The sequence below is a fragment of the Aedes albopictus genome, chromosome 2 (assembly GCF_035046485.1).
Source record: "Aedes albopictus strain Foshan chromosome 2, AalbF5, whole genome shotgun sequence".
Classification (NCBI taxonomy): Eukaryota; Metazoa; Arthropoda; class Insecta; order Diptera; family Culicidae; genus Aedes; species Aedes albopictus.
The window spans coordinates 105817466-105834300 of record NC_085137.1 but is presented as its reverse complement, the minus strand read 5'-3'; the positions used below and the strand labels follow the sequence as shown (position 1 = coordinate 105834300).

The following is a 16835-nucleotide window of genomic DNA, read 5'->3' as shown; positions in this document are numbered from 1 at the left end:
AAAAAAAACTCCTTTTTAGAGTTCTATATGTTTAATGACTACTTCCACATTCTCACTAGTGTGAAGCAGGGTGTGACTTAAAATTCTGCATGCCGCATTTGAGACAGCACAACAAACTAGAAGGAGGCGAGTACGTACAATGGATTGTATGTTGCACGCTTTCTTTGCCGTGCGCTGGAGGTCTTCTGTCTCTCGCACTCTGACGTAAGTACTCTCTCTGTGCTTGTCTCTGTGTTTGGAACTGTGTTTGATTTTACGCAAGATTGGTGAAAATTTGAATCAAACGAACCATCGCCTGTAAGTACCACAGAAATGCACTGTGACCAGCACAGTGCCTAGCACCCTCTCCGTAGAGCTAGTGCTGCAATTCGTCTCTCGCACAGTTACACACATTTATCGTTAACTCATGATTTATTAGCTAACTGGGGGTTTCCTTAGGATATTGAAACTTTCAATTCCTGTCGGGTATAAATGTTAAAAATTAGAACATCAAATTTCAGAGATAGATTGAAAACCTTGATGATTCTATTCGTTTTCAACCAAGTGTGTTTTGCGGCATATTCACTTTAAAATTTAACAAATTAGTAATTCCTGGAACCAACTCTGCTTATCCCAGTTCACTATATTGAGAGGAGAACTCCGCAGCAAAAAAAAATCCAGCTGGATGAAATTAACTCTTTTATCTGGTTCCTGCGAAAAGTTTTCGTTTGTTGTTGCAGCAGCAGCAGCAGCATACGTAAACAAACACATTGCTGGGTCGCTTCTGGTTTGGTTGTCGCTGGTGGATTCCACCCCATCCATATTCGCGGGATTCTCCTGTAAGCCAGAACAAGAAGACTTCCCACATCCGGATGACATCTGCAGCAGCAACAGCAGCAGCAGCTCGTGGAGTAGGGAACAGGGGGTCACACCGGAACCAACCGGAGAACGTTGCTGGGGGAGTTTCATGGCATAATTAATTGAATTATACTGAAGTTTATAAATGTCCGCTGCAGCAGGCGGCAAGATGGACCCGTACAGCAAGGGTGCTGTGAAAAATGGGTTTGTAGAGGGGTGGAAGTGGATCGAGAAGGATGGCTTTGGCAGTAATTACTCTTGGCTGCATGTGCACTTTTTCCGATTGTGGTGGGGACACGTTTGGCAGAGTAGGTCATTGACCAGCGGGATGTTTTCGGAAAATTTCGGATGTAATCTTGGGAGATTTAATTTCATGGAAGCCATGTTACAATCGGCTTAATGAGTTGTTTTCATTTTAATCTGAGCCGCAGGTGCTTGTTTCTCGCTAGAGGTGATTCCATTGTGTACTGTTCAGTGGAATTCAGAAGCAATACACGAAATTGTACTAATGCGAATTGTGGTTAGAGGGATAGTAATGAATGTATGAACATAAAGGATGGTTTTAAACATTTTGAGCAATCATTTTAATTAAATGTAACCTGGTATATATTGTTATCGAATACATACAATGGATGATATATCCCAAATTGTATAAATACTGACCAGTGAATCAAAATTCAACCATCGCACAACAATAATGACAATGTCGCAACCTGTATTTGTTGTGACAAACAAACCCATGCGATATAAGTTTGTCCCAACTTGAAAATAATGGGATTAACATCGTACACCGCGAGTTTAGAGATTTTGAAGCCTTGCATTGCGATTTTCGAACGGTAACTTCGAGTCGGTAAACACTGCAACTCTGGTGAAGCTCTGTCATCAAACAGTTTCGATTTTGGGTTAGCATTTGGTTAGCAATTGATTATTCACGAGTTGAAAAGTACGCAACAAATTCAGCTTCCGTTTTGTCTGCAACAAAAAATTTCGAGATCATGTCATTATCTACCAGTAGATATAAAGAGTAATCGTCGCACCTTCTTTGTTGCTTGTTTTGTGTCTCTTTTGTCTGACAATTCTTTTCACTGATACTGACAAATTGAATAGTTCAAGCAAAAACTAAGTATTAAAGAATATAATTAAATTAGTTAAACCACAAATATGAATGGCTCAGTTCAAAAATACCACTAAAACAAATAAAAAAAAAAGACACTACACCGTCTTCAACCAGAGGTTGCCCAGACTGAACAATCACTAACATTAGGCAACGGACAACACGGAACACCCAGTGGACCAGTGAAGAATTTTTCGTTTGACGAAAAGTTTCTTCCGACTGGAGCGGGAATCGAACCCTCACTCCGTGGCACTCACAATACGCCTAAACGACTGACGCCGCTAACCGCACGGCCACGAAGCCCACGAATAATCTGATATACTTCGATATTTTATGATGATGAATACATTGCATACCCAGCAATAACTGCATTCATTAACCCACAACAGTTGAATGATCGAAATATAGTATTCGACTAAATGATATTCGTTGCATATATTTTGCTGCATATTCCATGATAAACACCATCCAAAAACCCTTTAAAAACTCAGAGTTGCCATTGCCATGAAAAAGTAATACTTTGTAAAACATCGATTGATCTCTTTCAAAAATATCATATCAATCATTCAAAGCAACTCAAAATAGCCATAAGGTTTCCTCCAGGAACACAAAATCATAACAGCCCATCGCTATATCCAAAAGCATGTCGGTTGCCTCAAAAGTTGTCCTTTTAACAGCACAAATAAGTTAGCTACATTGATGATTTTTTCCCATGAATCCTTCGCTTTCGGAGTAAAATTGAAATCTGGGTATCATCGCCAGCATCCATTTCGCTTGATGTGGTGATCTATAAGCGAAACTGTTTCTGGAAACTTTTCCCACATCCAAAAACATCCCACCCACTGCAACCCCATAATATGTGTCTCCATGGACGCAGTGCGATGATGTATATCCACCCATCGCTCTCTTCTGAAAATATGCTAAATAAGCAGCCAAAAATATTCATTACCAGTTTGATTATCTGCATCATCACCGCTGCCGCTGCCGTCGTCGTTGTCGCTTGTTGATTTTCCGGCATCGCCAAAGGCCCGGGCACTGCCATCGTTGTCACCGGTTCGGCTGTTGGTCCAGGCTCCGAATATCATGGCTGGGTCCGGACCGGCCAGCTGAAACGATCTTTTCGACGACAGTGCCGTCGTCACCACATTGAACAACGACGACAGGATCGGATTCATCAGGCCACCGAAGGGTTGCTGCTGCTGTTTCTGTTGCTCTTGTTGTTCCCGTTGCATGTTGTCTTCCTGTTCTACACGGGCGGCAGCTTCCTCGTAGTCCTCCAGACCTTGCTCGTACCTGGAAGCGGGGAGGAGACGACAGAAAATAACGGAAAGATGAATCACATGCATTATCGTTTAGAGGTGTAAGAGCATCCCCACCAGCGGTCTTATTTGGATGTTTTAGTATTTTAATTTAGATAAAAAAAAACTCAATTTTAACTGCTTGTTTCTTGTAGATAACCTTGAATTTATGAGCTGAACCATTTTTATCTGTATTAACGAGATTTTTAACCCGGGTCTAGTTCATCTCGGGACAAACACTTTACTTCCCTTTCGAAGAACGAACTCACATGTAGTGAGTTCCCCTTCCGACAAGTGGAATTCGATCCCAGGTCCTCGGCGTGATAGTCACATGCTGTAATCATCACACCAAGTCCGCACACCATTGAGCTAAACGTATTCAGCTAAATAAAATTACTTGAACATGCTGACAGAATTGAAGAATTTTTTTTAATTTCTTAAGTTAAAACAAAAAAGTTTTCCGAAAAATAAAAACCTATCGCATCAAGAATTTTGTATGGACGAACGTTTGAAGAAATTATTATAAGAAATCAAAAATTACTTAAAGATTTTAGCATTCATTTGTCCATGAAGTTTTTGGCGTTTGGAGAACTAGCATAAGTATTTTTTTAAACTTATTTTTAATGACTTCTTGTGAAATTTATCATCAAATACTTATTGGAACTTCTAAAGACATGCAAGAAATAATAACTTCTTGAGAATAGGGCATTCATGTAGTGATAGCATGAAACTCTGCGAATAAAGTTCATGCAGACTCAGCTACATGCAGTTATGTTCTGTTAAGTAGTTAATTCAGGGACAGCCTAATGTCTCCAGAAACTCCCTTGATTATGACACACAAGATGACACATAAAATTTGCAAACATAGCAAATGTTATGTTTTTCAATGATATTGCTTCAAAAGTGTTGCAACTTACCCCATTTGACGGTATCAAACTTATTCAAAAATACAACTTTGAATAAGGTCGATACCGTCAAATTGGGTCAGTTGCAATACTTTTCGAAGCAATATAATTGAAAAACTTAACATTTGAAACATACTGTAGAGCATCGTGTACGCTAATTATCACGAGTAAAATACTATGCAGCACTTGGTTTACCAAAATACGTTGCCACCTAATTAGGAGGTGGGAAATACATGTTTGTTGCAAGTTACCCCACAGATGGGGTACATGACATGAAGTCAAGTTAGCTATCATTAAACTGCACTCACATTCTAGTACTTGGTCGTAACATATGTAAGAAATGAGTCGACATTTGAGAATGAGCACGTTAGGTAATTAATACATGATCTATTTCGATTATTTCTGTTAAAAATATCGTGAAAAGAAAATAAATAATAGAAGGTTTTGTCAAATTCAACTGTTGCAAGTTATCCCATAGTGGTTGTCGAATATGATGATTATTTGCATTAACTAGCCGATAAGTTTATCAAACTTTTTTCCATTTAGCTAAGCTTACTATTAGGTATCCTAACTGCTGGTAAGGTCATCAGACTTATCTCACTTACCATAGGGGAGAGGTGAAGCACGATTTTCATACTTGTTTTTATGGCTTAAAATGAGCAGAGCGTTTTAACAGTGTAGCTAAACAATAAAACAAGAAACAACATTGATTTTTCCACTAAAACCATCTTTAGTACACATAATCTGGATAACCGAAATGGTAGGGCATACTAGTTTTCATTATTATTGAAAAATACTTCACATTTAGTTATGTCATCGTGTTGCAAGTTACACCACTGTTGAAAATAACCCCTGCTGTTGTAAAGTAAGTTTGACGGTACTCACATAATAAAGCTCCCCCAAAAACCCATCTGAAACCCTTTTTGACACCTCCGGAAACTACGTTCACACTCTCCCTGAAACCTTCTGAGACCTCTCGAAACCATTTGAAACGTCTTGAGCTCCCGTAATCTGAATTTAAACTCTCTTGAAGCTTATGAAAACTCCTGAAACGCCTCAAAACGCCTTGAAACCCATATAAAACCCCATAAGACCCCCGGGAACTCAAACATCTCCAAACATATTTAAACCACTCTGGAATCTCCTGACATTCCCATAACGGCGCTGCCATAGTGCCGCTTCAAAGTGGGAGTGCGCGTCAAAAGGATTTTCGTGTTGTTGATATTTATTTTAGCGGCTTCGAACACGCGCACTCCCACTCTGACGCGTAACTATAACGGCACCCTTAGAGCTTCGTAAACTTCTCCTAAAGTTTCCAGAATCCCCCGGAATTCTCTTGTATCGGCTTGAAATGTATTGAAGCCCCTTCAAATTTGTAATGAAACATCCGAGAACTTTTCTGAAGTCCAAGAAATTCAGGTTCAAACCATTTGAAATTCCATGCGACCCTCTGAAATACATTGGAACCCTTTTTCATTGGGTTGAATAAATTCCGAAGAGCATAAAAAAAATGCCGGGGCCCGTGGCGTAGTGGCTACACGTTTGCTTCATAAGCAGATGGTCATGGGTTCGATCCCAGCCCCGGCACTTTCGTCAGTTGCTCTTTCCTTCTGAGAGCAGCTGACACTGACCCTCTTTTGAGCCCATAGCTCAAATGAACCCGGATACTTGGACATCGGCGAACGGCAACCCATAATGGACCCCCAATCGGACTGGAAACAGGAACAACCAACAACCACACATCAACATCCTCGAGCGCATCATTCTACCATGATAGGGTAGAAAATGAAAGCAGCGCAAGGGCCACCAGTTCGATGTAGTACAATTAGAAATAGAATACATTTAGGCGCTGTACAAAGTGTATGTACAGCTTCCAATTGGAATCGCTCACACAGTGCCCTAGTGGACAATAGAGCTGTAAATAAGGTAAAGTGATAGAAGAATAAAAAAATTATTATAAAAATAATTTATGTCAGTGCTTCGATGAGGGAATCTAGTTAGCGATAACTGGTCTTGCTTCTAGGCATTTTAGGTGGAGCCAAGGAAGTTTCCAGGAAGGATTTGAAAAACCCTAAAAAGTGGAGTTTCCTGGGCATTTCACGGGGTTTTTCAGGGGATTTCAGGAGCCTATTAAAGGCGTTACGTCAGGCTTCGTTGACGTTTGAACGGGGATTTCAGGGGCGTTTCAAGGGGCTTGAAGAGCATTTCTGGGGAGTCTCAGAAGCCTTTTCAAAACGCATAACACGGGATTTCAGGGGCATTTCAGAAGTTTTCAGTTCCACGGGGTTTTTGATGTCATTTCAAATTGATTACCGTCTACCCTCGTTGATTTGACCGCATCTAAACTGAACACTTTTTAATTTGACCCCCTCTAATATGCACATCGTTCAAATTAAAAATGGTTTAAACGTCATTCTGCTAATGGAACGGTGTGAAACGGAACGCAGAATCAAAACAAAACATCAAATACGGCTGCCAGCAGTGTGTTTTTCCGTTGCCCACAATGTTGCTAGAAGTTCAAACTAAAAATGAACCCCGTTGATTTGCATGAGGTGTCGTTCAAACCAACGGGGGTAGACGGTATGGTGATACCCTTGAGCTTTTTTTTTCACAGGCATCACGGACGCATCAAAGGAATTATGGAGGTTTCATCAGCGTTTCGAAGCATTTTAGATTGGTTTGTATTAGGGGAGTTTCAGGAACACCTTTGAATCTAAGGGGTTTAAATCCCTGTAACCATTAGCACTATATTTCGCCTTTTTGGTCTTATAAGGCCATTACACGACTAATAGAGATCTGGATTAGCATTGTATCGTGTATCGATACGCGAGGCGAATAATAGAGCCTCATGGTTACCTGGACATTTCGATGGGCTTGAGTAGTTTTCAAATATGTTTCAAGGCATTTAGGGGGCGTTTCAGGGAGTTTCCTGGTTTTTTTTTGTGAAGAATACTTTGAATATCCTTTAAAATTTCCTGAAATGGTTCCGAAATTCCCCGAAAACCCCTTAGGACCCAATGTAACTTAGTTTAGACCTTCCGATAGCACCGAAAACTCCTCCATATCTCATCTGAAGCCCGCCGAAAATCTTCTGAAACCCTCTGAAATGCCTTCAAAACCCCCTAAAATCTCCGAAAACACCGCTGAACCCTGCTCCGAAAATCAATGTCCCCACATTTTCACACTTCCGGTTCACTAGTTACCTTCATGACTCTATCGTAGTTTTCGGAACATCCTTGCCTAGTTCGGGATGAAACCCCTTGGAATCCCTTGAAACACCCCTGCAACCTCCCTTTGCTTTCCCTCTAGACACGCTTCCTGGGCTTCCTGCATCTAAGAACATATATATTGGTGGGTTGATAAAACTTTAAAATGTGAAGTGGCAGAGGAAAGAGCGGCTATTATTTTTGTGACGTGGATACGAAATTCACATGATCTTGTCATCGTAAAGTTTCCGTCAATTTAAAATTTTGAACTCCTCCAACTCAGAAATTCATTATCTATCGAGAGAATTTCGAATCGGTCCAGCCGGATCAGCGTGGGTTTTAAAAAATTCCGGATTTCCGTGAACATGTCCTTATACTACGCTGTTAACCATATTGTCAAAGTTAGAATATCTTTAATTGTTTTTGGTCAACCAGAACCCCATGGGAAGCATGTTCTGAAATAACAACAACGAAGTCAACACATTTTATGATCCGAGGCTGGTCAGACTACCTAACTGGTGATGGCGGACCGGTCAAATCGAATATTCTCTGGATGGATAATGATTTTTTTGAAATAAATTAGTCAGACATTTCTAAAATCGATGGAAAATTGAGAGAAATATGATCATTAGAATTTTGGTGGACACCTGGCTGAACCCTGCTGGTATCTTACTCCTTATTGTATTTTCGCTGGACACGCTACGGTTAAATGGCTTGAAACCCTTTTGAAAACGCACTAAAACTTTCCCAAGACTCACTTAAACTTTATCAAACTCTCCTGAATCCACTGTAGCCTCCTGAAACACAATGGACCGCTTGAAACGCCTTATAATCCCTCTGAAACCCTCAGGAGCATCTTGAAAATCCGCCGGGAGGCCCCCTGAAGGCCCTAGAAACTACCTTGAAGCACCACAAAACCACTAAAACGTCTTTTTATCCCTCTAATACGCTCATGAGACTGTCAGAAACTTCCCCTAAAATACCAGTAGTCCTTCTGAAAACCTCCTGAAGCTCGCGGAAAACTTTTCAAAAACACAGAAACGCCCTAAAATCGTTCTCAGCCTTCATGGGATTCCCAGAAACTTCTCTTAAGCTCCCATCCTGTGAAACTTTCGGGAATCCTCCTGGAGACCTCGCAAAACTTTTTAAATTCACTGAAATGTCATGAAACGCTTTGAAGCATTTTTTAATGTTCCTGAATCTTTTCTGAAATCTCCTTGATACGCCTAGAAACACTTGGAAGCCTCTATAAAACCTTCTGAATGTTTCTCAGGATACCAACTACCACTCCTGTAGGTTTATTGAGGAACCTGATTATTATCAACAATTGCTTGCCTTTACAAATTTGTTCAGCAATTCTAATTACAGACTTTTGAATTTCTTACATACCAGCACATCTCCCAGTCTTTGAAAATTGAATCATACAGGGAAAATTCAGTTTTTTAAAGATCTTTTCCGATGTTATGTGGTACAATGGAAGATCTAAAAAAACTGATTTTTGAAGTACCTACATGGCTTTTAAAATTTCAAACATAAAATATCGAAAACCTAGCGTGCACTCTGCGGAAGGTTTTCAACATTGAATAAGAAAACCATTCAAGCAGTCTCAGCAATTGGGAATCAGTGAAGTATGCTACCCATGTTTACTATAGAGATAAGAAAACACGATCTAATAATTAGGGACAATTTTCTGAGAGGAAACCTAGAAAATCGGATGCGGGCTATTCACTAGTAATATTCTATTTAGCTAATGTTCGCTTATGCTACAGAGAGTTTCAATCATGATTTATCTTAGAGATAAAATTGTACCCTGAAATGTTATAGCCGTACGAAACAAAGAGTTTTTCAAAGATGTCCTTGTGAGTTGCTAAATAGTCTGCATATTTTTGTGTTTCTCACTTACCTCCCATAAGAATAGCAACGCTTTGGTAGCGATGCTTTTACGGGGAGGAGACTTTCATGCGTCAAAATAGGGACGATTTGCACACTGCCCAAGCGGCGGAAAATTTGTTGTTGATGCGGGGGTATCACAGCAAATACCGGAAGATCGTCCACTAGTCCTGCCTGGAGCACACGAGTTATAGCAGTAGATAAGTACCAAGGTACGTACTGTACGCACGCAAAATAAATAAACACTTCAAATGGATGTGTTCGTAGGAAAGCCCTCCCGGTGATGGTGGTGGTGGTGGTGGCGCTTGAAACGATTGCACAGCAGACAACATCGTGTGTAGCTCATTCCTATTGCAGCCAGTCGTATGATTGCTTGCTTGCTGTTAGACTTGAGGCACTCGTTTGTTTCCGGAGTACCGGTAAAATAACACGATGATGGTACAAAGTATTAGAGAGATAAGACAGACAAATAGACAAAAACAGGTGCACAAGAATGGAGTAGGGTTGCCTCAATAATAAATACTGTATGTTTCTTTAAAAATTGTCCTGTGGTTTAGCTTGTTTCTGATATAAGATTTGAATAATTTGTTCTGCATATGTTCATATTCTGCATTCTTACAACGAATTACTCATATGCCATAAATTAGTGAAAAATTGTGTAAAAGGCCATATGTTATGTGGTAAGATGCCACTGAATGAAAACATTCGAAAATTACGTCCTTCAGTTTTCGGGAATTTCCGACTCTCTTCCCCCTCTGTCCCGCTCTTTCGTATACTAAATACATTGAGTGTCACACTGTTACAGATCCCCTCCCATTAAACGATAGTCGTCATATTTGAATGACCCTTAACATGGATGATGTAGGCATCACCAACCATGCGCCTCCATGCGTTTCTCAATCTTGAAAATTTCATTATCCAATTATAATACCAACCCTATGTCACGGAGATCGCCCCGAAACGCCCCACGAGCCTTGCGAATAAATTCGCCACTGGCCGCTCTACAAACATTTCAACAAACGTTATCGTCCTCTAGTCCTAACAAAACACTACGCAAAACACCCACACTGTGCGATGACACACACCCTTCGGACATCGTCATCGACGGTCTTCTCATCAACTGCCAGCCAAGAGGACGACGATGACGGCCAGATGACCTTCCAAGCAAAAGCGAGAGAGGGTGAGTACAAGATAAAATAGCAACAAAATAAAGCGATAATAACAATAAACAAAATTTAATTCAGTGGCTTCAATTGTTTTATTAGATGATATAATGAATGAGTGTTTGGGGGTGTTCTTCGGACCTGATTCGCCTGAAGCGGTGACTCGACGACCGACCGACGGACCTCATGTCAGCTGTGTATAGTAGTCATCTCCCGCACGTTTGGTCCGTGCAAGGACGTTAGAAACAGAAACTCCACTCCTATGGATGCAGGCTGGATGAAAATGAGGGTAAGTTGGTGGCCAGCCTGGCAGATGAGGACGACGATAATGCCATTATGTGGTGTGTCGGATTTCGGCTTTATTATTTTACGAGACCACTTCTGGTTCCGCTATTAGACACTAAACTCTCGGCGGTGGCACGGCGCGCCGGTACCGCAGCGGTGGGAGAAAATAGCTATTTGGTGGTTTATGTTGGGGAACGGCAAATTGAGTGTTATTAAAATGAGAGTACAAAACGTTTGACATTGGAGAGATATTAGATGAAATCCATCCGGCGGAAGGCGATGACTGACGGTGCTGATCCGGCCAATAGTGCAAGGATAATCCTTCGCGCGAAAGGAGAATCGAACTGTAATCCTCACAGCGACACGAAACTAATAATAAATTTCCTTTTGAAAAACGTAAGAAGTGAATCAAAGCTGTGAATGATCTTCCTTTAGTACCCTTTCAAATGAAACATCGATTCAGAAGTAAGCATCCTTGCAGAGCTTGGTATTTATTGAATGTATACGACAAAATATCGTCAACGTACAATAGTTCAGCAAATCCATTCTTTCAGATTAAAACGTCTAATGAACAGAGTATTATAACGAGTGTGCGGCTCCATGGTAGCTGAAAGGCATTCCAATACAGATTCACACGCTCGCATTTGATGTTTTATCGGGTTTGTGCTTCGTTCGAAGGCGGGAGACCCAGCGAAGTGGCTTTAAGGAAAAAAAAAACGAAGAAAGGGGGTGTGGCATAAACATGATGGGATACCCAAACAACCAGTGATAAAGAGATAGAGGGAGCCACATACATGGGTGAGTTCGTTTCATGCTATTGCATTATCATGGAAGTTTAAAGATCGTCCATTTTCAAAGAGCATAAAGCATTTAAACAATATTACTGCCGTAATTGTAGACAAATGTTGTGCTTCAAACTTTATCCAAAAATTTCCTCAAAAATCATTTCAGAAAATTTAACGTGGGTTGCTTTTGAAGCTTCTGAATGGCATTGTTCAGAAGCTCCTCCATTCAATCTTTCAATTATTCATCCCTGAATACACTAAAAATTTCCTCACGATATTTAATCACAAATCCCACCTTCGGTTCTTTTAAATGGAACATCCTTCAAAAATTCCTTCAGGAATTCTTCCGAGTGTTTTTCAAAAACTTCCCAAAGTTTCTAAAACTATTTTTCGATGAATTCCTTTGGAAATATCCCCAGAGATTCCTCCACACCACCAAATAACACCCCCCCCCCCTCCAGCGATTCCTTGATGGATACTTCCAAAATTTCTCCAAGTATGTATTTGGCAATTTTCTTCAGAGATTGCTTCTAAAGCTTTAAACTATACAGAATTTTCACAAAGAGTTCGTCCAAAAAATAAAGCATCGAAGCTTCGATTTTTTTTTCAAATATTTCTTCACAGATTCCATCTAAAATTGGTTAAGGGGTTTCACCAAAAATAATTTGAATCATTTTTTACAAAACCTTCCGAGGACACTTTCTGAAGTTTTTGCATATGTTCCTCTGGAAAACCTATAGGAATTTCATCAGAAATTTTTCCAGAAAGTTCTTCAGGAAGTTTTTCAAGAATTTCTTCAGAAATTAGTTTGAAGATTTCTTCAGATTTTTTTTTCAAACTTTGCATTAGAAATTGTTTCATGAGTTCCTTAAGAGTTCCCTCCATGATATCTTTAAACAAATCTTCCACAAATCCTTCCAAAAATCTTTCCACAGATATTCATTATAAAAAAAAAAACTTTCAGGATTTTTTTTCATAATTTCGCCCAAGAATTGCATCAAAACTTATCCTGAGATTCCTTCAAAAAATCTGGGCAATTTATTTTAGGAAATCTTTTATGAGATGCTGAGTTGCAAAAATTCCACTTTGAATAAATTTCCAAAATTTCTACAAATTTTGAAAATTGGTTAAGAGGTTCCTACAGGATTTTTCTTAAGTATTCCTTTAGAAAACCATCCATGGGTTTTTTTGTTTTCGGAAATTCTCCATAGGTTCCTTTGCAAGATCATGATGGAATTGCTTCAGAAATTTCTCCAGAATGGCTTTCACGGAGTTTCCCAGAGATTCACAAAGAAATTTATAGGATTTTTTTCGGATTTTTTTTTCGAGCATTGCATTGGAAAATCTTCTATTGATTCTTTAAGAATTACATCCATGGAATCTTTAAACAAATCTTCTACTTATTCCTTAAAAAATCTGGACAGATATTTTTTATAAAAAAAAAACACTATTATGAATTCTTACAGGAATTTCTTCAAAACTTATCCTGGGATTCCATCAAAAAATTCTTGAGAAACTATTTCAGAAAATCTCCCATGTGCGGCAATTTCTCCTTGAATTTATTTTAAAAATTCCTTCCAAGATTCTTTCTCAATTTAATCAGGAGATTCCTCCAGGGTTTTTAAGCATACATTTTGAAAACATTCCATCGGTTTTCTCTTGTCAAAAGTAATCCATAGATATGTTTGGAAAATCATGACGAGTTTTTTTTTCCGAAATTTCTCCAGGAAGGCTTTCAAGGATTTTATTCAGAAATATGTTTGGGGAATTTTCCAATTTTTTTTTCAAGCATTGAATTGGAAAATCTTCTATAAATGCCTTAAGAATTCTCTCCATAGAATCTTCAAACATACTTTCTATTAATTCCTTCAAAGAATTTCAGGTATTTTTTATAAAAATAAACAAGAATGTTTGCAGAATGTTTGCAAGAATTGCTTCAAAACTTATAATAATTTCAAAAAATCTGCTATGTGATGCTTTGGAAATTCTTCCATGAATAAATTTCAAAATCTCAAAGAGACTTCCAGGATTTATTCTAAAATTAGTTAGGATTTTTTTTAAGTATTTCATTAGAAAACCATCCATGTTTTTTTTTTAATTTCTCCATAGGCTTCTTTGCAAAATCATGATGGGATTTCTTCAGTAATTTCTGAAGAATAGCCTTCAGGGAGTTTCCCAGGAATTTCTTCAGAAATTAGCTGAGGGATTCTTTCAGATTTTTTTCTAGCATTGTATTGTATTGGAAAATCTTTTATGGATTCCAAAAGAATTCCCTCCATGAAATATTTAAACAAATCCTCCACTAATTCCTTAAAAAGTCTTTCCAGGTTTCTTTGCAAAAAAAAATCATAATTTCTTTAAGAAATTCGCTCAGGATATGCTTCAAAACTTAACCTAGGATTCCATCAGAAATTTCTGGAAAAATTATTTCAGAAAATCTCCCATGTGATGATAAGGAAATTCCTTCTTGAATTTATATAAAAAAATCCTTCAAATAGTTGTTCCAAAATTGCCTTCAGATAACTTTCCTTGTTTTTTTTTTTATTTTCGAAATTTTTCCACTAGTTTCTTCGAAAAATTCATAATGGGATTTCTTCAGAAATTTATCCAGAAACGCTTTCAATAAATTGCCCTGGTTTTTTTTTCAGAAAAAGAGTTTTTGATTTGACTTAGATTTTTTTCAAGTACTGCTTATTAAAATCTTCCATAGATACCTGAAGGTTTTACTTCCTAAATTCTTTTAAAAAAATCTTCCACAAAATTCTTCATAAAAACTTTCAAGAATTCGTCCAGAGATTGCTGCAAAACTTATGCTGTGATTATTCCGAAATTTCTTGAGAAATAATTTCAGAAATTATTGCATGTGATACTTTATAAATTCCTCCATATCGATTATTTTTCAAATGTTTTGAGACATTTCTCCATAAATTCCTTGAACGATTCTTTCGAAAAATCTTCCAAAAATCTTGAAGACATTCATCCCTGACATTTCGTATAAAAACCTGTGGTGATTCCTCCAGAAATTTAAAAAAAGATCCCTAAGAAACGGTTAGAAATTCGTCCAAAAATTTTTCCAGGAGTTCGCTGCAATAATTCCTCCATGGATTCCTTCAGAAAGCACTGCACGGATTCTTCTGAAATATCTTACACAGAATTCCCTTAGAAATTTTTAGTGCAATTTGCAATTCCTTAAAATCTTCCTGGGATTCTTCATTCTACCAGGGACACAAACTGAGAATTGGTTCAAAAGTCCAAAAATCCGCAGTGATTGTTTCACAAAATCTTCTAGAGATATCTTTGAAAATCCTTTTTAAGGAATCAGATTTTTTTTTTTCAAGAAATCCTTGAGAACATCTTTCATGGATGGCATCCGAAATTGCTGCATGAGTTTCTTTTGGAAAATCCTCCAGGGATTTCTTTCTACCTCAGCTACCTTTAAACTTTTCCTTAACCCTTCCAAGTTGTTGGGTTTTTCGCGCCATGATGGCGTAGTACACGTTCAGCGTGCCTGTCTGGGTCATATTAACTCCAACATCCTACTAGGGTTAATAAAATCGTGCATTTATTTCTTCAGACATTTCTCTACACATTCCTTCTAGATTTTTTTTCTAGAGGTTCTTGAAGAAATGTTTCAAAGGATTCCTTTAAGAAAATTTCTTTAAAAAAAAACCTTCAGAAGTTTCTCAGAGAACTTCTTTAGAACAACCTCCAGGGAGTGCTTCAGAAATCCTTTCACTGATGCGTTTCGAAAATGTTCAAGGGGTTTATTTGGATTTTTTTTTTGGTTTTTATTCATGTGTTTTTTAACTTGAGCTTAATCTACACTAAATTATTTAGAAATAACTCTAATGGTTAAACATATCTTGAAAAAAAAAACTCATTAGGAAATTCTTTCAAGAATTATTTCAGAATCTGTTTCAGCGGTTCCTTAATAAAATCCTCCTCGTGTTCCTCAGCAAATTCCCAGGGATGTTTTCTTTAGTTTCAGTGGTAACTTAGGAAACGCATGCTATTATTGCTATAGAGCTTCTTTCGAAGTTCCTCTGAAATTCCTCTTGCAATTTCTCTAAGAACTTCTCCAGAAAGTTTTTCATGAACTTCTCGTGAAAATTCATTATATGATTTTTTTGTTCAAAAATCCTTTCTCAGATTTAAAAAAAAAATCCCCATATATTTTTTTTGAACTTGACAGGCATTTTTTGAAAAAAAAAAAATGCATTGAATGCTTGAGAAAATCTCTATGAGAGAAACAAAAAATATTCCATCAATCTCAATGAAAATCTTTTAGAGATTCAATGAGATGCCTTCAAAGTTTTTCCACAGATTGTTTGGGATATTCATCTAAGGATTGCTTTGAAATTCATCTCGAGATTCATCCATAAATTTCTTCTAGAATTCTTAAAAAAAACCTTTTTAAAATTCCTTTCAAATTCGCATGATGAATTTGTTCAAAAATTAATCCATTGATACTTTTAGAAAGTCTCCGATGAATTCTTTCAGTATTTGCTCGAGGAATTTCTTCAGTGAGTCTTTCAAGTATACGTTAGGAATTTCTTTTTTTTTTCAAGAATTCGGTCAGATATCCGTTTTGGAATTTCTTTAGAACGCTCAGAAATCCTTGGATTCTTAAGAAAAAATTTCATGGATTTTTTTAGAAGTTCTTTGAATTTCATCAAAATTCCTTCAGGCATCAGATTTTTTTTTTTCGGGGATTCATTTTAAGATTTAGCCAGGTTTTTTTTTTTTTTTGAAAATCCCTCTAGAACTTTCTTCTGAACATCTTCCAGTTGATCTTGGGGAGTTTTTTTTTCAAATATTCTTCTTTATTTGTTTTTTGAAAAATATTGCTTTTGTTCCTAAAGGAATTTTCGCTAAGCCTCCAAATTTGATTTCAGATTGCTTCACAGATTTTTTTTCATGATTTCTTTCATGATTTTCTGCAGGAATTCAATCAGAGAGACTCTTTTGGAAAATATATTTTGGCAATATTTTAGAAAATTTGATTTCCAATATATTTTCATTTTGAACATATTTCCATCGTCAGAGACTCGCTGAACATTCATAGAGCATTCTACAGTTCTCCCGCAAATCTTCCAGTTGTTTTTTGGAGAAATTCTTCCTGAGATTCCTTCAGGAATATTTACAATTTTACTTTCATGAACGTCAGTAACTTCTTTATGTACTCCTCCAGGAATTTCTTTAGCGATCTTAGGGAGTGTCCATAAATGACGTAGCCTTTTTCGGCCGACTTATTACTCCGCCTCCCCTCGTAGCATTTTTCCCCTACCTAATATATGGCTCGTCAGAAAATCCCAGACTCCCCCTCCTCCCAAAAATGTTACGTCATTCATG

At 37.8% G+C, this 16835-nt stretch overlaps 1 protein-coding gene across 1 annotated transcript in view; it reads right to left on the bottom strand.

The window, feature by feature from the left end:
* Nucleotides 1–16835, bottom strand: part of LOC109420547 (uncharacterized) — a 70045-nt gene that overhangs the window by 27073 nt on the left and 26137 nt on the right. Inside the window, exon 2 of the mRNA XM_029852852.2 lies at nt 2901–3244. Coding sequence (XP_029708712.2) covers nt 2901–3244 — 344 coding nt within the window. The remainder of the gene's footprint in view (nt 1–2900; nt 3245–16835) is intronic.